The sequence below is a fragment of the Lytechinus pictus genome, chromosome 5 (assembly GCF_037042905.1).
Source record: "Lytechinus pictus isolate F3 Inbred chromosome 5, Lp3.0, whole genome shotgun sequence".
Taxonomy (NCBI): domain Eukaryota; kingdom Metazoa; phylum Echinodermata; class Echinoidea; order Temnopleuroida; family Toxopneustidae; genus Lytechinus; species Lytechinus pictus.
Genome location: NC_087249.1, coordinates 38,996,980 through 39,020,915, shown reverse-complemented (window position 1 = coordinate 39,020,915; position 23,936 = coordinate 38,996,980). Strand labels below are relative to the sequence as shown.

At 35.6% G+C, this 23,936-nt stretch overlaps 1 protein-coding gene across 1 annotated transcript; it reads right to left on the bottom strand.

The window, feature by feature from the left end:
* Window positions 1-12,553: 12,553 nt before the first annotated feature.
* LOC129261440 (uncharacterized) lies at window positions 12,554-22,909 on the bottom strand. Its single transcript, XM_064099501.1, has 4 exons — window positions 22,639-22,909; window positions 17,631-17,846; window positions 15,596-15,705; window positions 12,554-12,787 (listed from the first exon to the last, which is right to left on the bottom strand). Exons 1-4 carry the CDS (start codon window positions 22,907-22,909, stop codon window positions 12,554-12,556), a joined length of 831 nt encoding a protein of 276 aa, XP_063955571.1.
* Between the last annotated feature and the right edge of the window lie 1,027 nt (window positions 22,910-23,936).

Sequence of the window (23,936 nt, the reverse complement as noted above, 5' to 3'; positions counted from 1 at the left end):
TCTTACATCGTTTATAATGATATAAATCTTCTCTTCAACCTCGTGGTGATAGCGGACCCCGCCATAAACTTTTAAAGACTGTACTATTGACGGAGCTTATTGCGTTACTCTCTTACATCGTTTATGATGATATCAGGGTTGGCACGTTTTAAACGGTGCGTTTTAAAACATGTTTTAAAACGCGTTTTAAAACACCTGTTTTTTTTACAAAAAAAACGTGTTTTAAAACACTGCATAGACTTGTGTGTTGTAAATTTTCATGGTTAGATTATTTTTTTTTATCAATACTTTTATTTCTTAAGCTGTGTATTATCTTCTTATAACTATAGCTAAAACTCTTTCTCAACACCACTCCTTTTCTCCTCTTCTCTTTCCCCCTTTATTCTCCCCTTCTCCATTGCTTAAATTTGTCAACTTCCTTTCCTCCATGTTCTATTGTGCACATCAATCCATAAGAATAATCTCATAATAACAAACATATCTGAGTGTTCTGCTAAATTTTTGGATAGGAAAAGAAGCATTTGAAATAAACTCAAATAAACGTAGTAGTAGAGTACTTGAATGAAGTGGAAGTGTGGCACAAGCATAGGCCTAAGGCCGATTCCAAGCAAAAGTGGACATTTTCCAAAATTTTATATTGGATCCATTTCAAATCTGGATCAGAATTTTCTATTAAAACTCATATGGGTAATCATAATTCTAAAGCCTAAAAAAAAATTCTTACGCATCTCCTAGGAGAATCCGAAACAAAAAATTATATACATGGGACTACATATATTTTTAAACTTAATTTCAATTTAAACGTTAACTATTGTTTGTTTTGAAAAAATTTCAGTTGGATAATCTCAAGGTCATTATTTTACATCATATTAAAAGAAAATTTGCCAATACAAGTTGCAGGAAGGGGTAAAAAAATGTCAAATTTGTGTAATGTGACTGACCGGAGTTTTTGTATTCACAAAAGAAACTCGTAGCTGCTTCCCAAATTCAAATCTCTTGTTTGAGACTTCTATATGTAAGTAATGCTTTGTATTGAAATTGGTAAAAGTGCTTTGGAATGAAAGAAAGATAAAAAGTAATCAGTCACTTTTTTCCATTTCCTTTTTTTGTAATGCGACTGACAGACTTTTGGGACATCATGGCGTCCATAATTCTGTATGTATTATTTACAAGCCTCAGAAGTCAAGATAAAGTAACAGTATAAACTTGACAAAGATTTGTCCCTATAAAATTGAAGACACCAAGTATTAGAAAAGTGTAATGCACTGACAATTGGAATCGCCCATAACAATATTTTACAAATAGACTGTAAAACTGACATCGTACTCCTAGGTACAAGACTATACGTGAAAGCAAACTTTGCGATTTGTAGAGATGTAGAAAAGTACTTTAAACCGTATATTAAAGATAATCAGCCAGCAAACTTTGACCCGTAACAGTCCTAGGGGACTTCAATTGCCCTCCCCCAAAAAATTATATGACATATCCATCACACAACAAGGCCACGTCATATCGTTCAAGACTATTTTTGGGATGCATGCATGGGTATGCGGTCATGATATTACACAAGAGTATGTCAGACCCTGAATTGCTTTAAAATGTGATTTTATGTATAAATCTAATGTGAATTCTCGCCAAAATTTATTGATGAGTGGAAAATTATTGACAACAATCCCATTAAAAACATTTGAAGAAGGTTTTTTTCAAATGTTCATTAATAAATTAAAAAAAAAAAATTATACTGATTTTTTTCTAATATGCATTTCCTCAATTCCTCAGAACTCCTTAATTACAGAAATAAGCAGATCAAAGGCTAACAGATTCAAACCTAAATTTGTATTTCATGCACTAAATTTGGCGTAATTGATTCAAATGAAATAAAGCATATTGATCTAATGAAATTAAGCATTGAAACCCCATAGACCATGTCATTTTCTACCATTCTACCATTCTTGTCACCCCTCCCTAAATTGATAAGACTCAAAATACCATGGGATACGTGTACATGTACAATGTATGAGGATTTAACTTATAAAATGTCAACTTTAGTGTTTTTTTAAGTATTCAATTTCTATAGTTGAGTAATTTGGGGGGAAATATTAACTTTTCTATTCGAAATTCAGTTTAAAAATTGTAGTCATCTCTTACTTACTTAAAAAAATGTATTTAGAGCATCAAGAGCTTAAATCATACTGTATAGTTTCATTGATTTACAGAAAATTTCAAAATTCGTCGGAAAAAAACGTTTTAAAACGATTTAAAACGTTTTAAAACAATAAAAAACGTTTTATTTGTTTTTTTTAATAAAAAACGTTTTTTATCACAACCCTGGATGATATACATTTTATTTTCAACCTCGTGGTGATAGCGGATGCCGCCGTGAACTTTGAAAGGTCGTATTACCGACGGAGCTCACTGCGCTACTCTCTTACCCCCTTTATGATGATAGACATCTTCTCTTCAACCTCGTGGTGATAGCGGACCCCGCCGTGAACTTCAAATTGATTTGAAAATGCTAGCTACCCAAAACATTTTAATAACATATTTCAAATCATCGTGCGTGCTTGCGTCTTCTACTTCATTTTAATTGCACTTGCGACTTTAAGATGATGCGTCGTAAGAGATCATTCCAATAATTCTAAATCGCTAGCACCTAAAAATACTTCTAAAAGATGTCCCGCCGATAGTTCATTAACCTGTGATCTATGAGAAATATTTTTCATTTTTATTTTCCTTTCCGCCTTTGCTCGGAAGATGCGTCTTTCATTTATCTTTCTAATAAAAATCACTCGGTTTATTTTAAAGCAATTACACCTCAAAACCCCTGGCTTTAAAACATGTTCCAAACGATCGCGCATGTTGGCGACTTCCATTCCAAGTCATTCGTCTTTGTGACTTTGTCAGGAAGATGCGCGCGACCGCGAACAACATTTTGATGTATTCCTTTGTTTTTAAACATCGCCGATTCGATTTTCGATTCGATTTCGATTTTAGAAGCTTAACTGCCGATCCGATTTTCGATCTGATTTTTTATCCGATTTAATACAACATTAGAAATAAATACACGTTAGCTCATTCATTTGGGTGGCTGTTGAGCTGAATAAGATTCCAAATACTACTACTAGTAGGTTCTAGAGGAAGTAAATCAATATGAAAGAGTAGCAGCCTGTGATTCAGTGAATTCATTTGTCATTTGGTCGAGGCTCCTACATGGAAATGTGATATTGACTTACTCACTTGTGTGCATAAGAAATTGCACACGCCGACATTAAAAGGATCCCTGTCCCTTGCAAGACCAATCAATGGTTCATTCAACACTCTCATCGTCATAATCAATACAAATCTTTGTATCGTTTCTGACCCTTTCCTTTAATTCTTTCCGATTCAAATAAACACACACAAAATTAAATAAACCTCCACAAAAATGAAGTAAAAATTATGTAATAAACAAGATAAAGTCTAATTTCTGTCGACTTACGTGTAACATCGAGAGAGGTTTTGTCGCTGCTTGATGGCGTCCATTAAAACTATGGTATCTCCAACGTGCAGCAGAAACTTTAAAAAAGCCAAGAATTCTTGCGACGAAGTTTTTTTAATTTGTGACGTCACATAGGCAGCTCACCAGGCCTTTCAATTCCATATATTGTTAGGCCTATCATGTGATACAAATTAAGAAAAATTCGATTTCAATTTTGAAAAATACAAATGGTTTTATATCATTGAATAACTCTTCTCATCGTAGCCTCGGATCTTCTCCCCTATTCTTATACGAAAAATATTTTCAGTCCGATCATATACATGGAATAAGGGGCATCATTGTGGCGTGCGCCTGTAATCCAAGCTATATATTTGGATTTTGGAAGGTACAAACTGATGTTACCAGCTACCAGCTACATATAGATGGATTGAATAAAAATGAATAAAACAGCTGTTTTTGACTCGCCGTATACGGCCACCGTATATAGCAAATGTGACTGAGGTATAATATGGTTCGGCCCAAGATGAATATAATTATATATCTGATTGATACACGTCTGACAAAATTCAATTATACACAAAGACACAAGCATCTGCTCTCATAATCACACCTGAAAAATTCAAAACTCAATATAACCCCGCATCAAAGCACCACATAATTTATATAATTATAATACTTTTCTATTTTCTCCCCCAACTTAATTCCTCTTCAAGCTGCATGGGGTTAAGCAGAACGGCTTCCAGATTTTTTTTTATCCTTTCTCATTCTCTTCTTTCTCTCTTCAACAATATTCCTTTTTTTTTCTCTCTCTCTCTTTTAACTTCTTGATTTTGTTGAATCTCATTTACAGCTGTAATCTTTTACATGGGCCATGGTGTCTTTCAAAGATTTACAGTGGATACAAAGCTTAACATAAATTGCGATTGTTCTAAATTTGTGTAGTTAAGAGATATGCATTTTAGAATAATTGTATTTTTTTTGTTTTTATCTGATTCTATCATTGTCTATTGCAACTCTTTGTAAGACGGGGCCTTGTAATCATTCTCCATCAAATGAAAATCTAAGATTGGATAATTTCACATTTATATGATAATTTCTCTCATCTACATTTTCCTCTTGTAATCGACAGTACGTGATTGTGTCCAATGACATGCACCAAAAATAAGCGGCCTTCACCTTCATTTTCATTTTTTCATTTAGATTTTATTTCCACAAATCCGTTATGTTACAAAACTTTGATAACTTAACTTACATAACTAAGCCATAGGCGGATCCAGCTTTTTGCGAAAGGGGGGGCGCACTGCCGAGCGGCGCACAAATTTTTGGACTTCACCGGCGCCATAAAAGAAATTGTTGAAAAGGGTGTATATATATAAATAAATATATATATATATATATATATATATATACATATATATGACTCATGAGATAGAGACACATATCTCACCAACAAATTAATGCGAGCGCAAAGCGCGAGCTGAAATTTTTATAGTATACTGACCTGAAAAAAGGAAAAAGGTGCCTGTTTATGACTGTTTGTAGTAACTCATCAGGAGGATACATATCTCACTACACAGATAATGCGAGTGCCGAGGGCGAGCTAAATTTTCTTTACATTCTGACCAGAAAGGTTTATATTCTAAGCATTTTGGTACCAATGATTAAAATGGGTACCTAAAAAAACAATAAATGCTTTTCACTAAATCTAATGCAATTTGTAATGATGAGTAATTTTTATCTAATTACTTTGATGAAACTGGATATAATGCTTATGAGCTGAATTCAGAAAGAGATCTTTCAAGACAGAGCTTTGGAAAGAGTTCTCCAGTTTTATAGGTATCGTTATCTTTGTTTTAAACTTCTACCTGAGTGATCAGATGAATAATATTTAACTTAATGGAAGATGAAAATAAATCAAATTTTGTGTCGTAAACATTTAAACAAAGGTATTTACAAACTGTATTTATACATTGAAAATGATATTTAGTGGTTTAAGGTCTAACGAATATACGTCTGCATGGTTGCGTAATTATACACTCCCGGTATAAGCAACGTTTTGGACTAAAATATCGAATCATCTTCATAAAACACTAGAGTAGCTGTCTTACACTAAAGGCCATAGAGGTGGCACAATGTGGAATGTGTAAAGAAGAACAGTGACTGACCTTTTTTTACTAAAGCATTGAAAAATAAGATCAAAATTAAAGGATTTGCTCTACACTTTTGTATGATTCTGGGATTTCTTAAAATAACAAATTAAAGATTTCATGACATCTGTGGGCAACTGTCCCGCCCCAGTCCACTCTGTAAGGGCATGCGATAAGCTTTGTTATTCATTTTGACCATTCAACAATAAAATGTATAACCAGCTAGGTGCCGCTGATCATTCTTGACCGGCACCGATCTAGATTTGGTTGGCAATAGGTCCTTCTTCATTATTCTACCGGCGCCTATTTATTGGAACCAGGGGACGCTGATCATTCTTGACCGGCGCCGATTTAAATTAAGGTGGCGCCGGTTAAGACAAAGGCAGCGCCGATTTGTCTTGACCGGCGCCGATTTAAACAAGTAGTGCTGAATATTTTTACAGACGTCACGAAAGATTCAGGCAGCGGCAATTCATAATCGACTGGCGCCGATTTAGAACCAGGAGGCGCCGATTATTCTTGACTGGCGCCGATTTGGATTTAGGTGGAGCTGATTATTCTTGATCGGCGCCGGTTAAGAACTCAGGCAGCGTCGATTTTTCTTTACCGGCGCCGATTTATAACCAGATGGCGCCGATTATTCTTGTCCGGCGCCGATTTAGATTTAGGTGGCGCTGATTATCCTTGATTGGCACCGGTTAAGACTCTTACAGTGCCGATTTTTCTTGACTGGCGCCGATTTATAACCAAATAGCGCTGATTATTCTTGCCCGGCGCCGATTTAGATTTAGGTGGCGCTGATTATTCTTAATTGGCACCAGTTATATGCAGGCAGCACACTGCTACCGGCGAAGTTGTTGGGAAAAGGTAGTTTTCTTTTCTTTTCTTTCCTTTATTTTTATTTTTTCAAGCGGCGCCTTTTCTTTCTTTCTTTTTTTTTTTTTGAGCGGCGCCGCTCAAATATTAGGGGGGCGCGCGCCCCCTGCGCCACCCCCCTGGATCCGCCGATGTAAGCTGAGCAACCATTACACACGTAGACTATATAAGTATAGATAGCAAGCATTCTTAATCACTACATATTAATACATGTTTAAGTACATAAAAACGGAAAAGTGGAGGAAGCCTTAGAAGCAGAATGCTTGTAGATAAGGTTCCCTTTTTTATACATTACTTTTGATATAACTACCGTTATAAACAGTGCATGTGGAAAAGTTGTATACATTAAAAAGCTGTCAGAATGATATTTAAATAATATTTATGAATGATGTTTTTGTCCATATTATATATGGTAAATGCTTTAAAATCTCATCTACCAGAAGGCACCCAAATTTTTGTTCAACCCTCGAGCAAACAATATGAATTTTGTCAAGGGACCCGTCGCAGAAAACTTACTATTAAGGTAATTTTGTCATCCAATGGGAACTAACATGGCGACAATTTGCAACAGCCAATCAAAATAAAGGATTCCATAGGAGTTTTCATTGGATAACAAAGTTATCATATAACTTTTATGCAACAGGGCCAAGCTGGAGTGAAGCCCATTGTTTTTGCCTGTCAAATTTCTCTGTCAAACCCCCTCCTTGGAAAAATTAATGCTAGATCCGCCCCTGCGCCATGCAAGATTTTGAAGGTATTTTACAGGGGCCGCGGTACGGTTTTGAAAGTGGGGGGGGGGGGGGGGAGGGGCTGACCATGAGACAAAAATCACAATCAGCCCCCTTCGGTTCCGCGTCCCCTATTTTACACACGTCACATCGATGATCCTAGTCAAGCAAAAAGTAAATGCATGATGATGACGGGATGATGAATCGAAACATGATCCCAACATATGTCACAAATTGAATGAGAAAGCTACCGTGTTGAGGGAAGTTCACCCTGACAAAAAGTTTGTTGTAAAAATACCAGAATACAAATTAAAAATATTGGTAAAGGTTTGAGGAACTTCCATTAAAGATTAAGAAAGTTATTTGAATTTTAAGTTTTGGATTTGTGGCGTCATAATGCCAGCAGCTGCCCCACATGCTATGTAATATAAAATGCATAAATTCATTTTTTTTTTATTGGTCCATGATGAATAAAAATTTTCTTCTTTCAGGAGTAGATGTGAAATAATTTGTCTATAAGTATGCTAAAGGTACAATAATACCCATTTTCAAAATATTTTAGAAAAATTACATTTCATTGATTTTTTTAAATTCACGATACATGGGAAGCTGCTCGCATATGACGTCACAAAAAAATTATAATAACTTTTAAAATCTTTAATGGAATTTTCCCAAACCTTCACCAGTATTACATAAAAAAAATCTGCTATTTTTACAATAAACGTATTTGTTAGGGTGAACTTCCCCTGTAATGCTGCTCACTACCTTCGTTCTGTTGGCTATGACACTCTGGACAAAAACTGTGTTTGTTCAAATATTTGACTTTTTAGTATAATCTGATCTGATACTGATGAAGGAGACTTCATTTTCACAATTTTTTTCGATAACCAATAAAATTTAACTATTCCCGTTGTTAAGGGGATGTTCAGAGGGCAACGGGCGGAAATCTTATCTATGCCCGTTGCCCTTGGTAACCACCTTAGTTTGTTGTTTTGCGGGCATCATCAAATACATGACACCACTTTTAACCAATCAGAGGGACAGATTATTCGACATTCTTAAAGAGAGGTTTTTTTTTTTGTTTTTTTTAAATAATATTTTATTTTCTTCCTTTTTTCAAAATCAATTTGCTTACATTCACAACTCATATAAATCAAGATTTTGTACATGTATACGAAACAAAGAAATATATCAATATCAATGAGATTACAAATTTTTAGAATTATTACAAATGAAGTTAACTGCCCAATTTCTCTTCAATAACAATGTGAAAACAGAGAAAAAGAATCATATCAATCGACGAATAAAAACAGACTTTGTTAAAGATGACTTTTTTCCTGAACAGAATAAAACTAATCTCTTTTGCACATAATTGTACAAGAAAAGAAAATTGATAAAATATATAATTTAAAGGTTGATTAGAGGAAGGTTATTTTGCCTAATATATATTAGAGCTTGATGGTGAGGGCGCCATCACCGATACAATGGTTCAAATATAGAGATTATACCTATCATCAGCAAAGTCGGTGTCATTTTGCAAGCAAATCAATGTAATGATAGCTTTATGCAGGGCTGCACCACAGAAGGGAGGAGGGGGCAGGGGTGCCCCCTATGATTTTCAAGTAAAAGAAAAAGAAGAAAAAAAGGGGGAAGAAAAATGGGAGCAGGAAGAAGGCACATAAAAAGAGGGAGAAAGGAGATAATACCCAAAATTCAAGTGAGCAAAAAATATGATGTCAAATTTATTTCCCCTACGGCCGCCGTATGGTGAGTCAAAAACATAATTATGTTTTATCTAATTCTATTCATATTCATATGTAACTGATACAAAATCCTAAGAAGCGGGTATGGATCGATGGGGGAGGGGGCGAATTCCCAGCCCCTCCCCTCACACAGGGCAAAAAAAAAAATGAATGGATAAATGAAGGAATTAACAATGAATGAAGAAAGAAAGAAAGAATGAAAGAAAGAAAGAAAGAAAGAAAGAAAGAAAGAAAGAAAGAAAGAAAGAAAGAAAGAAAGAAAGAAAGAAAAAAAGAAAGAAAGAAAGAAAGAAAGAAAGAAAGAAATAAAGAAGCGCATGGTGCAGTAAAGTAGTTAGTATTCTCTGTTGCAGACAGAATGAAGAGAAGTTTGAAATGTAATTCAAAGAGAAAGTATTGATTATTTCTTCTCTCGGAAACAGGCAACCAACAAAATTCATTGACAAATGAGGAGCATTAGTCCATGTAATTCATAAAGAGCTCTAATATGACTCTGTACGTTTAATAGAACACCACAGACTAACATGGTAAAATGTGATTACAACAAGATTCATCTTGCAATAATAATGCATGGATATTTCCAAATAGATGCTTCTTATAATCGAATAATTTAATCAGAAAATGCAATAACTTATCGACAAGCTTCTAAATGAATATGTAATTTCTTATAGATATTCATGTGGATGTATCATAAAATCATGAAGTCATGTATGTCTAAATGAATAAATCAATCAATCAATAAATAAATCAATCAATCAATCAAAAACATTCTTACATGATTAAATTCCACTCAAATATGGATATCCCTTTCACCATACAATAATTTGATCATAAAAAGACATTTACATTATTGTTCGAAATACATTTACATGTTATCATATCTATAAATTTCATACTATAAAACTAATGATACTTTGATCAACAAAGTTATGAGAAGAAAACAAATTCTCGTCGATGTCTTATAATAATGATTGTAAAACAGCAATGTTTTACAATCAACAATGTAAGACAATATGTATTAATTTTTCACATAACATGTGCACGGTCATGAGCGGGGGTCGGGGCTGGGGGGGGGGGGTGTTCGCGGGGAAAGGCTTTAGGCTCCTTTAGGCCCTCAAACATTTTCAAAACCAAGTTTCGTTTTTCAAATTTTCCGAAATTTATGCATATACTAAAGTGTGCAGCAGGGTAGCGTTTCATGAAAGGACTTGTCGCATGTTTTTATCTCACTGTAAAAGAATGTTTTATTCTAGTCAAAATACCAACATGATAAAGGGAAGTTGTCTGCTCTAAAATTTGGCGAACAACGAATATTGATAAAATGCCCTCCGTATCCTTCGTTTCCAATCAACGAAGACAAAAATGCGCCCCCATAATCCGCTCGACCACTTTGCTCTCTCGCGTGTTAACATTCATGGACATTCGAACCCCCCCCCCCCTTCATGGAGAGTAGGGCTATTCCTGGGTATGGCGATGTGGGCGGGCTTATCATAATTATCGTCACAAATTTATAATTTAAACAACATTTTATACTATTGACAGTATATTTAATGATCATTCGAAAGGAAATACGTGAAATAATTACAAATGAGCAAAATAATCAATCGATCAATCAATCTATTGATCGATCAGTCAGTCAATGTGGAGGTGCCGTGGCTGAGTGGTCTAAGGCGCCTGGCTATGTCATGTAAAGTCCGGGGTTCGATCCCCGGCCGCGGCACCTATGCCCGTGAGCAAGGCATTTAAGGACGTTCCACAGTTATGTTTGTGCGCATTATGATCTGCGCATAGTTTACACTCTGCGCGCTGACGTCACAATGGATGAACAGGTGATTAATTAGCTACGGGTATGAGCTGATTTTTCTCGTCTTCTGCACTTTAACTGCAGATCCGATACGTTATTTCATGAAGCTAAAAAATTGAATTATTCCATGGACCATTCAAAAAATATTCTCTACAATTTCAAAATACTTTACTCTGCAGTGCTGCCAAGAATCACGAATATTACCCCAAGTTTGAATAAATGGTAGAGTGGTTTTGATTTTTTCTTCACATAGATACAATGCATTTGGCGCATTTTTGGTGTTATAAAAAGCACATTTGCTCTAATAAAAATGCTGATAGTTTAAAAACAAGCACATGAACCCCTATTTTTTAATGTTTGTACCTCTTAGGTATACCCTCCTCTACAACTTTGCAAATTTTGGTGAAAATGACATGGATTTTGAATAAAGTGCAGCATTTATTGTACGTTTGTAGTTTGTGGCTGAAATTTTACATTTTTTAGATTGGGATTTTGTTATCTTTTACGCCATTTTTAAGAACTGACAGTGCTGTTAAACTTAAAATTGCAAACAAATAGCACTATCTATAGATTCTCCATTCTAACGATACAATTGTTAACTCTCTTGCGAAATTCGATGAATTTTTCATGTATTTTGACCGAGTAATAGAGGTTTAAACTCATTGTAGTAATCTTGGGCGGTCTAAAAATGCCAAATTATTTTGAATGCGCAATTCTTAAGAACATCAATTTGGGTGAACTTTGAAGCTCTATAGCAAAAAATCAAGCACATGGACCTATGTTAATTTTTGCATATTTCGAATATTAAGGTTCTTAAGTATATATGTTCAAAGTTTGATGAAAATGACATGGATTTCACTTTAACTGTGGAACGTCCTTAATCTTCATTGCTCTTTTATCCTGCTTTCAAATAAATGGAAATGCTATTGGTAACTAGGTGTGCACTTGTTTAAAAAAATCAATCAATACATCAACTAAAAACAAAAACAAAAAAAAAACAAGTAGGAGCCACGCATGTATCTATAGAAAATGGAAGGGGGCATTTTTCAATAAACTTTTACAAAAACACAAAAAATACCATCTGATTATGATTTTTTTTCTATGATAATGGTCAGCCCCTCCACTTCAGTCTCAGTCCCTCCCAAAAAAACCTTAACACGTCTCCTGTTTTGCCCAATTCGTACATAATCATGAAAATGAAACACAATGACGATCCTTTCAGTGAGTAATACAATACGAAGTGGCGTAATGAGTCAACAAAAATCAGGGGGCTTAACATGGTGTATGGCGGGAGAGCGAAATGTTCATCTTTTTAGAAATTAAATCTAATTTTTGTGATAGATATTTACATAATATTTAGATATGTCATGCATACTGTATCATCTCATTCCATTTCTTCTTCTTTTCCCCCTTTTTGTTTTTGATCGAGGAACATTGGATGGGGCGGGGTTCCAGTGCCCCAAGCCCCCATCTACGCGCTAGTATACTTAATGCAAGTAGTAATAAATCGTACATATTTATTAATATAAAGCTACAGCTTCAATATTTATAGAGATTTTCATTAATGATCATGAAAAATAATGTATTCTCGATGTCTTTAACATTGATTTTTGTCATACAAAAATAAACTTCAAGGTGGTTAACACGCGATTTAAAATATCACTGATTCACATTTACTTATATAACTTTAAATTGATGTTACATACTATCTAAACTGAGCTTGCAAGAAATTAAATAAATGCAGGTGAAGAGATTCGTTATCGAGCCTGTTTTATAAAACAGATTTGTTGCCTTGTGGCGCGACTCTGTCGGTTCCAGGCAATGGGGCGACTGTTCCTCGTAAAGCCGATATACCACGGTCGTCCACTCGCCGGCGAGGTGACGTGATACGTCAGGAGTGTGATGTCATTAAGAGGGGGGAGCTGAAAGGAAGCGAGGCGTTCGAACCACACAGACTTCCAATCGCTGCAATCCGAATCGCGCTCGTCTTCCTATATAGAATCAAAAGAAAAAAACCCGAGAAATAATGGGAAAAGAGGAATATGCACTCTAGAAAAATAAATAATAACCCCCCCAAAAAAAGAGATAAATAAATAAATAAACAAACAAATAAATATATAAATAAATAAATAAATACATAAATACATAAATACATAAATACATAAATACATAAATAGATAAATAAATAAATAAATAAATAAATAAATAAATAAATAAATAAATAAATAAATAAATAAATAAATAAATAAATAAATAAATAAATAAATAAATAATTAAAAATATCCAGGGTCAGATATAGACCGTGGAACAGTTTGAAAAAGTTCAGTTCAGTTCAGTTCAATTCATTTATTTCCAATCTAAATCACAATATAACAATTCATAAAAAATCATAACAATGGAGCAAATGTAAACCTCATATTATAAGTCTTTCACATATACATATACAACATACATATATATTGAGTTTACCATTAAACAATAAAGGAAATAGGGAAGTTGTAAAAGCCCCAAAGTTGAGTTTGTCAAGATATCTTCCCCTAAAGCAATTTGACAAAATATAATTGACATAGTAAGAAATTGGAAACTAATTTGCCCACAATGAACACAAATGAGGTGGGAGAGGGGAGTTGGTGACCGTGCAAAAGTCAATAAGACGTAATTTTTACACTTTTGCATACATGTATTTAAGTGGGAATGGGGCTGAAAGCTCGTTAGCCCCCCCCCCCCCGCCTCCTTGGCCCCCTGAGAACGACCAGAAAACCGGGTCTGTGTTTTTATCACAGCCCATTCTGCGTCAAAATTGATCCACGACAAAGTAAAATGAGATACAGAAATTGTCACTGGACCTTATTAAGAGTCATTATTTTACCCGGTACGACATGTTGGTCACATTATTTACCCGGTCGTCGGGTCAATCTGACACGGTTTTTTTTTTTTTTTTTTTTTTTTTTTTTTAGTATATAGGCCGAGGGAAAAATAAAAATTACTGTTTATTTTTCCGTCAGCTTATGAATAGACCAATAGGTCATAGTTATTAGGTTCTAGGTTCTTTTTTTTTTTTGGGGGGGGGGGGCACATGTTCTATAAGTGGGCCACCCCCTCTGAAATTTCTTATTTTTGGGGCAAATTGTCACAGTTTCACCAAATAGTCTACTCAGTGGCGTAACTACGGGGGGGGCAATGGGGGGGGGGCACGTGCCCCCCCAATCGGCTGACCCCAAAAAAAAAAAAAAAAAAAAAACGGGGAAAAGGAGAAAAAGAGGGAGAAAGGAAGAGAAACGTAGTGGGAAAAAAGACATTATTGTTCATTATAATGTTATATTATTTCATAATAATATGTTATGTTATATTACATAAGAAACATTTTTCATAACTTAATGAAACATAATTTGCTCAGGGCCTATGTTTTCATTGCTCCTGATGCTCGCATTGTCTGTTTACCGAGATATATAACCCTGATAAAAACTAAAACCTCCCGTTTTCAAGTCAATATATACCAAACTGCCAAATATATTTCCTCGCACTTCGAGTTATTGTTTTATGTACAATAGTATGCTTCTTTTTCATGACTAAAGTGATTGCCCCATTTTAAGGTCTTAATATAAAACATTTCCTGTCCGTGCTTACGTTAGCAGTAGCGGATTGGTGAAATATGTCTGCTCTCAATGAATTCCTAGAATCAGTCCTTAAAATGTTCCTTTTTCTGATCTGAATATCAAAAATTTTCACCTCGCGCTTCGCGCTCGCACCGTTTGGTTAGTGAACTACGTATGGTCTTCGTGAATTCCTACAAACAAGCCTTAAAATGCCCCTCTTCAGGTCTGAATTTCCTAAATTTTCAGCTCGCGCTTCGCGCTCGCAAGATTTGATTAGTGAGATGGGTATGTTAATCATGATTACAAGTGCTTTATGTGCATATGTTTAGATGTAATTCTAACAAAATCAGCAAGCGCTTATTGGCACTCGCATTAGATGACTATGGTGAGATGTGTATACTCTTAACGGATTCCTAAAATATAGTCCTTAAAATCTTCCTGTTTGGGGTCAATATTTACAAAAATTTCAGCTCGCGCTTCGCGCTCGCATTATTTAGCGAGACAGGTACGTATCATGATTACAAAAGAATTTTATAATGTCCTTTTTTAGGTCTGAATATCAAAAATTTTAAGCTCGCGCTTCGCGCTCGCATTATTTGACCAGTGAGATACATATCCGTTTAATGGCACTGTCCTTAAAATGTCTCTATTAGGTCAGTATACCTGGCAACTGGGCGCGCTGCGCTCACTAAGTGACTCAAAATTTTTGCTCGTGCCCCCCCAATGCCGTGACCCACGGTACGCCACTGAACTCTACATGCATCAGACTCTTGGAATTCAATTGACCAAAACCCTTCCAACACACACACATACACACACGATATCTTTAGTTGTTTTCTTCCCTCGTAAATTTATAAATTTGAACATTTTACGTGCCCCGGTCCCTCCCTTAATGTCATAATAATCGAGTCCAGAAATTACCAATCTCCATCATGTTAATGTTCATTTAAAATCCCTGATATGTATAAGGTACAAATGGTCAAGGGTAATCCCGGAAAATGACCAGATAGAAATAGGATTCAGTTTCGTCGATGTGACTAACCGCCCTAGCTTTCACACGGTAAAAGAAATCGTAATTTGAATGATTCCGAATTTTTAGCACGTGTGAAGCCAAACTAGAACATGATTAGAAACACGAACGCCTGCAATCATCATTACAATGATGATTCAAGATTCACGCGTGAAAAGGTATAAGTTTCTTACCGACACTCCTATAAGCATTGCTGCGTCATTCATTGCAAGGAATCGTTGACTTCTCACCCCTTTTATTCGAAAAGCTGAAGGACCAAGGCACTGGTAAAAATACAGATATGCTGTGAAAATCAGACAAAATAAAAGAAACAGAATTGTTTTATTAAAAAAAAACTTTTAAGTTTAAATGTTAATCATACTGGACAGTGCCGAGTGATCGAGAAAAATTTTGACGTTTTTGTAATGAAAACTTTTAAATTCATGATAGATTTTGACAAAATATTAAAAAAATAACATCATATCTCACCCTTTTTCTTTTCTCTTTTTTTTTTTTTTTTTTTTTGGGGGGGGGGGACATGCCCCAAAGCCCTCTTCATATCTAAGCCAGTGATAATAGCATATCATCGTTTATGGCATTCCAATATTCAAAATCTTATACGAGTAAAAAGTGACTATTAACATCCTTCTTCATTTACTTAATGAAGCTTTTAACTTTTGACAGTTGAAAAGCTTTAGGGTCCCCACTCGTTGATACTACAGTATTGTCTTTCGAACAAAGTGACTTATTTTTTTATATATATAGCCATTATATATCAGAGAGCTATATGCAAGGATCTTACTCTGAAAATATATATGTCCAGCTCCATGCTTGTGAATTGACCCTCACTCTTAAAAAAATCAGTCAAATTTACTAGATCAGTAGTCAGCTGGGTGCAACTGATATAATATAGGGTATTTATATTGCGCACATATCCACCTTGTTAGGTGCTCAAGGCGCTCCTATATTACCCGGCTAAGCTAGGCGTTCATAGCGCACACAGCTTTTTAAGGAATTGCTTCCTACCGGTACCCATTTACCTCACCTGGGTTGAGTGCAGCACACTGTGGATCAGTTATGATATCAGTTATCAGATATGACAATTATATCACATTTCTGACATTATATTCTAGTCAGAAATAACTCTGTTGTAGTAAAATACGACTAGAAAATAGTCAAATATGACTAGAATAACAGCAGCACCCAGCTGACCTGATTAACTAGTCATTTTAACTGATTTGTCTTGAGAGTGCAAGAACAAAATGAAAAGAAGCAAAAGATAATGACTGGCTAGTTGGGACTCGATTCTTGAACATTCTACATTTACGTGTCATGGGGAATTTCTATATTGTTTGAAATTTCAATCAAGATATGAAATATTATAAATCATTGATTTTTTTTTCAGATTTCTCCTATTGTCTTTGGATATGAGGTAATCAGTATTTTTGCTATATATATACTTACATTTAAAAATCTACAAAAATGATACGCAATGAGACAGTTATTTTTCGTCATGACAAACTTTTTAATTTCGTTATGTGAGTTCTAGTTATGTCTGCTTTGTAAAATAATTTATGTTGCCATGAGAACATACCATCTCATCGACTTGGCAAGATTTAAACTTCCATTGGTGGCTAACAGGTAATGAAAACTTGTCAGTGCTGACAAGTGACAAGCCTCATAAAATGATATCCTGGTTAAGACTTTCTTGATAGAACTTTGAAAACTGAGTGGGGAAAACGTTTTTATTTCACACAATTCATTTAAGAGCAAATTCTCAAAGGGTCAATCATTTGTAAATTTGTCACAGTTATTTCAATGTAAAATTTGAACTTGTTTTATAATGAAGTGCTATTTTGATTTCAATGAACATAACAGTGGCGTACAGCTGGTGAAGGGCGGGGGGGGGGGGGGGGCTCTTGCCCCTCACAAATTTTTCACGACCAAGAAAAAAAAAGAGAAAGGGAAAGAGAGAAGGGTGAAATGTGATATTATTTTCTAAATAAAATCTGGTTTTTGTAACAAAAATGTCAAATGTTTTGCTCGGTCGCAACTAGAGTTTACACGATACGCCATATCTAGCCTTCGAAAAAAAAAAAATCATTACGCTACTGGAACACAGCAAAACATTTTTTAAATATGTTTTTATTCTTTTATCAAAACATTGTTTTACATTTTTGTTTTATTTTTTGTTTTATTCATTATTTTTAAATATTTTTTTTTACTTACTATTGAGATCAAATCTACTGCTAACGCTTGAGACGACGCCGTCATTCCCGATGCGAAGATAGTCACCGGTACACATCTTCAATTGGTACATCCGACCGCTATTGACCGCGCCCGCTTCACTTCTCCTCTCTATGGGAATGGATGGAAAGGGGTATTTGGGTAGTAACGAAGGCAGTTGCTCGTAAAAAATGGAATCCTGAAAATATGAAGAATCATCTGTTTGGATGTAAATGAAGGGGAAAACAAAATGACCAATACACATTAAAATGGTAAATTATTCGTGTCTGATTCGTCGTAGATTACTCGAAAGAAACAGTTTGCACTGTGAATCTCGAGAGCAATTATAATCAACTTTTTTTGTAAGTCTATCAAGCCCCTAGCCCCCATTTTATCTACTCATCCAGGGAAGGAGCGGCAGCTGACCCGGGAGGGAGGGGGTGACAGCCCCCTTTTCAATAAACATGTGCAAAAACGTAAAAAAAAATACGATCAGATTGTCTATTTTGCCTTGTTAGTCCCCGCACACCCACTTTCAAAACCGTTCCGCGCGGACCCTGAAACTGAACTGCCCGAGCCATGATATTTTAAGACGTTTTTTTTTGTCTCTCATTTATAGAAAACAGAAGCAAATTATTCCCGGAACGCCGTGATAATAAAATATTTATTTCATTGATAGAAAAAAAATAAGCAAATTATTTCAGGAAGGTCATAATTTATAAGGGTCGGGCGTTCATGTGTTTCGAAACTGCCCTTTTTAACATCTATGCTGTTTGGAGGATTTAATCATGTAAGTCCATGATTTAATAGACGTGCCCGACTCCCTGACCAAACGGAAGTAATCCGTCCGCTTCTATTTAAATCTGAAATGAAAATAAGTGAAAATCATTGAGAGAAATGCACGAAGTGTAGATATCGGGTCACTTGTAGTATTACCATGATTACAGAGTTTCCATGGAAACGACACCATGTTGCAAACAAAAACGTGACGTTGAAGTTAACGAGGCAGACAGGACTTGGAATCATGGTCCTTCAAATAGCAGAAGAGGAGATATTTGAATTAATATAAGTAACTTTATCCTAAATTGGTTGTCTTTATTTAGAAATATATTATACTTGAATATACACGATTATGGTTATCGAAAGCTTATTACTGAATTTGTTTTCTTTCACACCACACGGAGCAGTGACGTAATGAGCAAAACAAATAAATAAATATTAAATAAAAATGAGGGAGCCAGACATGGTGCATGGGGAAAATGTCTAAAAAGCTGTGAGCGAGTGAAGCAAGCGAGCAAAAATTTTGAACCTTTTGATGCAAATATAAAAGTTTGTGATAGAGTTTGATAGGAAAAGGATATAATATTTCACTTTTTTTCATTCCTTTTCTTTTCCTTTCTCCTTTTTTCTTAGTCGTCATTTATTTATTTATTTATTTATTATTATTATTATTTTTTAATTTTTTTTTTTGGGGGGTCCATATGGCGCCGAGCTATCCATCTGTACGCCAGTGACACTATAAACTTATGCCCCTTAAATATTCTGAAATAAGGATGAGTTGCAGCGAATTATTGTTCTGATCTCAGTGCTGTCAATACAGTATTGAAGAACAAAATGTTAAGAGGCTACTTATTTCTATGGGTGTCGATTCCGGGGGCGGGGGGGGGGGGGGGGGGGGTGGGGATATATTACGCCAATATTTGAAATGGGGGCGGCCTGTGCTATCACCCTCGATAATTTGCATTCGAACATCTTAATATTTATGATGATGAATCATATGACAAATAAGATCATGATAAGGAGGGAGTACAAAAAATTATGATAATGATTATGGGTAGACAGTATAGATATTTGTATACTCATGATGACCATAATTTGTTATCGGAATTTTTATTGTACGAAATCCTTTCTTTCAGAAATGGTTAGAAACAGACAGATGGAGAAAGAAAAAGAATCCAGAATGAAATAGAATAACATTTTCATGTTTATGATTACTAAATGAGTTTTAAAATAAATTTACATCGCCCTACAACCGAGCGCACGGGATGTACCCCGTTTACTTTACCACCCATAAAGGTCAAGTCCACCCCAGAAAAATGTTGATTTGAATAAATAGAGAAAAATCAAACAAGAATAATGCTGAAAACTTCATCAAAATTGGATGGAAAATAAGAAAGTTATGACATTTGAAAGTGTCGCTTTTTTTCACAAAACAGTTCTATGCTCAACTCAGTGATATGCAAATGAGAGAGTTGATGATGTCACTCACTATTTTTTTTGTGTTTTTTATTGTTTGAATTATACAATATTTCATTTTTACGGATATGACAACTATGACCATCTTGTTTGAACCACAAAATGTTAAAACAATCAAATCCCACATGTTAAGGGAGGTATGAAACTTTGCTCACATGACATTGAGGAGAAAATTCAAATATTTCATATTTCATATAATAAAATACAAAAGAAATAGTGAGTGGGTGTTTGGTGAAATTTAGTAAAACTTTAAAATGTCATAACTTTCTAATTTCAGATCCGATTTTGATGAAATTTTCAGTGTTATTCTTGTTTGATTTTTCTCTTTCTATTCAAATCATCTTTGTGTTGGGGTGGACTTGTCCTTTAAGAATGTCACTTCATTTTTTGTCTGTATACTTCATTCCGATTATGATGTAAAATAAACGAAAAACATAAAAAAAGAAATGGATATTGAAATTCAAAATAATTTATGAGGTGGAAATACCATGCAAACCGACAAGAGTACTAAAAAAAGGGCTCATTATCTTGACGATTTTTCAAAATGTTCAGGTCGCGCTTCGCGCTCGCATTAATGATCTAGTCCTTGTATGTATGTAGTTCCTAGTGTTGTTGTAGGAATAAAGCTAACATAATACTTAAATCTTTAATCTTGAGGACTATACCACCTCCTTTTCGCTGGCGTACAGACGTGGTGTAATTAGGGCAATGACCCCCCCCCCCCCCACACACACAAAGGTCGTGACCAGAAAGGAGAAAAGAATGAAAATTAAAAGTGGAAAGTCAATCACAAACTTGGACATTACATTTAAAAGGTCTTTTTTTGCTCGCTCGCATGAAGCTGCGAGCCCTTTACGCTATGACTGGCCCCTATTTGTTACGCCACTAACCACCCAAACATAATCTTTTTTTTTAATCCCTCACAGGGAACAACATTTTTGTCATCCCCCCCCCTCGATCACCGATTGACACTCATGGTTATTTCTTCAAATGATTAATGCGAGTGCGAACCACTGGTTGGTTTCTTTTGTTACTTTTAAGCACTATTTTACACGTAGGAAAATAATGAGGTCACGTATGTCACGAAATGTGTAATGCGTGCGCAAAGTGTTAGCCGAATATCATTGAAATCTAGACGTAACAAATTTCCAAACATTTTTTTTTAGTCATGGATAAGATGCTTATCGCAGAAAAATAGGCCCAATGCGAGGGCGAAGCGCGAGCTGAAATTTGTTATATATTGACCCCAAAATAGGTCCTGTTAAAGGAGTATTTGTTTCCCACTTCTCCATGAAAATTTCACAAAAATATTTGATATTCAAACCTGAAAAGGAGCGTTTTTCAACATCCAATATCTTCCAAAACAGGGGAAGGGGGGATTGGAATTTTCGGACAAAGGGAACATTCTAAGGTTTGTTTGTAGAAATTCATGACGAGGATATGTATCTCAATAATAAAACAATACGAGTGCGAAGCGCGAGCTAAAATTTTGTATAGGCCAACATTGATCGCAAAGGAAGTTTTTAGCAGTTTTTGACATGTAAGAAAATCATTATGTATATCAATAAATACATTATACTAGCAAGAAGCTAGAGTTGAATTTTTTGAGGGATTAAGACTGATAAGAACTAGAAATTTTAAACACATTTTGTAAAATGAACAAAAGCGCGAAGCGCAAAGCGGTGTTTTATACTGGTCGGATAAGGGGATATTTTGAATTTTTTTTTTAGCATATTCTGTATTTCCAGAAATAACTAATGTGAGCGTGAAGCGAAAAGAGAATTTTATTTTCACTTGGTGACCTGAAAGTTTGTCTATTTTCCATTCCCCCTCCCCTTATTTTTTCACTCTTAATTTTTCCCCTCTCCTTTCTTTTCTCTCCCTTTTTGTTTTTGATTTTTGCTTTTCAATATGTGGGCTGCGGCCTTTTTGCCTCAGTCCTGGATTCTCCTGTTTTAAGCACTTTTGTAATCCATGAACAGAATGCGTATCACCCCTAAAGAAATAGACATAACGCGAAGCGCGAGCTGATGTTTTCAATACATTAATGGAAGGGCCCTTTAAGGACTAGTTGTATCTAATTTATCACGAAATGCGAGCGCGAAGCGCTAGCCTTTATATATATATATATACATATATATATAGCCTTTATATATATGTATATATATATGACCCCACCCCAAAGTCGAAAGGAGACGTGCCTCCCCCCCCCGTCCCCCACCGACTTAATTCCATGGTTGCAGATACGAATCCCTGCCATGGCTTTAATTCCTTTTAGCAAGGGACATGGCCGTATGCAGAATTTTTTCGCGGGGGGGGGGGGGGGTTAGCACACGAATACTTTTTTGAAAAAAAATCAAAAGCAAGGGAGCGAAACGACCGAGCTTGTCATTGGGACGCTTTTGCATTTTGTAAAGTGAAATTGAATGATTTTGGTACTTTTGGTAATTTTTTAGGTAAAAAATGCATGTTTTCAACATTTCTGGGGGCAACTGCCCCCTCCCCCCTCACGCTGCGTACGGCCAGGGCATGTGATTTACCCACACTGTGTTGCACTCAAGCCAGATGAGGTAAATTATGGATTCCGGGATTCATTCTTTGAAGTGCTCGCGCGCTTTAAAAAGGCGGGTTATATGATATCTAAAACCTTTTGAAACCTTAGAGACGTTGTTACATAATATCATACACTCTTTACAATAACTGTGCATTATTTGTTTTATTTTGCAATTAGAAGAGAAGCAAAATACCTTCTCACCTTGTAACGGACGGAATGAGCTGCTTACTTCTGGCCAAGAACTCGATGCAGAATCTTCTCCAGGGCTAACGTCCAAGAACCCCAGAATGCCACCTTTCCAGTCGTACCTTTCACTGTTCTCGACTTCTTTGGACGGTTCGATGAGGGGGAACTCTTTGAGGGTTACTTGGAATCTACCAATGGGATTAAGCAACACCCGATGTGGGTAAACCATAGCTGAAAGACTGATGATGCCCATGATAGGCACAAAGACGTGACATATAAGCGCCATCGCCACCACCTCACAAACTTCAAATGATGGATGGAGTGAGAGAGAGCCCATAAACTCTCAAATATATTCTCCTAATCATGCTAATAAGATTTCGAGAAGGCTACTGAACTAGGTGTTTCCTATTTCACTCCTGCATGTTTTTTTTCTTCTTCTTGGATGCTAATCAAGAAAGATTAAGAAACGCGCACGGTGACTTCAATCTTACATCGGCAGAAGATGTATACTCATTTGTCACGCGTTCCAACTTTATTAAGAAGTTGTTTGTCTCTTATGGCACCCACATGATAGCGAAGATCGTGAGCAAAAGACACCGTGATGATATGATGATTACCCAATAATGGAAGGATTTTCACTTGATCCAAATTATCCCTCGAATGCTAACCCAATATCGAGGACAAAAAGACCAAGATAGAAACTTCTACGGAAGCTTTAAAGTGCCACCTATACCTGACGACACGGCAAGATATTTCGCCCTGTCAGGTCTAATCAATAACCTCTTATGTCGACACGATGAGATAAGTAATCTTTCCTCGTCGACTTAATCCCTTGACATGGTTAGATATTTCCATCTTGACAAGTCTAGTTATATGTTGTACGTCGACATGGAGAGATACGTTACTTGCCAAGTCGAGTTAAAAAAAAGTTGACCTCGCAAGATGAATTTCTCACCAAGTTGACTTAACAAGAAATTGTGTCGACATGGTGATCTAAGTTTCGATAACATGGATAACATGGCCAGATAAAATATTTCGCTTTTTTTGTATACAATTTAATTTTTTAAAACTTATTCACCATTCCCCCTCGTGACTATTTCATGAACTTAGATATTTGTGCTTTTTCCAGTGTATAGGGGATACTCAATACATGTCAAATTGAAATCCTTTTTGGTCATGACCAAGGAATTGCAACGAGTTTGGACTGGTGATTGATTGCTTGATTTAGCTTTATATTTTTTCTTCAAAAGTCTAACTTTATTTAAGTTCATTAAGTGCGTTTGTCACACAAAAATCCCCATTAAAAACAATAG

What these genes read in the sequence shown, in the direction of transcription:
- LOC129261440 (XM_064099501.1), bottom strand. Translation starts at nt 22,909, where the DNA reads ATGGCGCTTATATGTCACGTCTTTGTGCCTATCATGGGCATCATCAGT. An exon ending in CTCATTCCGTCCGTTACAAG is followed by an intron (nt 17,847 to 22,638) that starts GTGAGAAGGTAT and finishes ACATCCAAACAG; the next exon opens with ATGATTCTTCATATTTTCAG. An exon ending in CAGTAGATTTGATCTCAATA is followed by an intron (nt 15,706 to 17,630) that starts GTAAGTAAAAAA and finishes TGATTTTCACAG; the next exon opens with CATATCTGTATTTTTACCAG.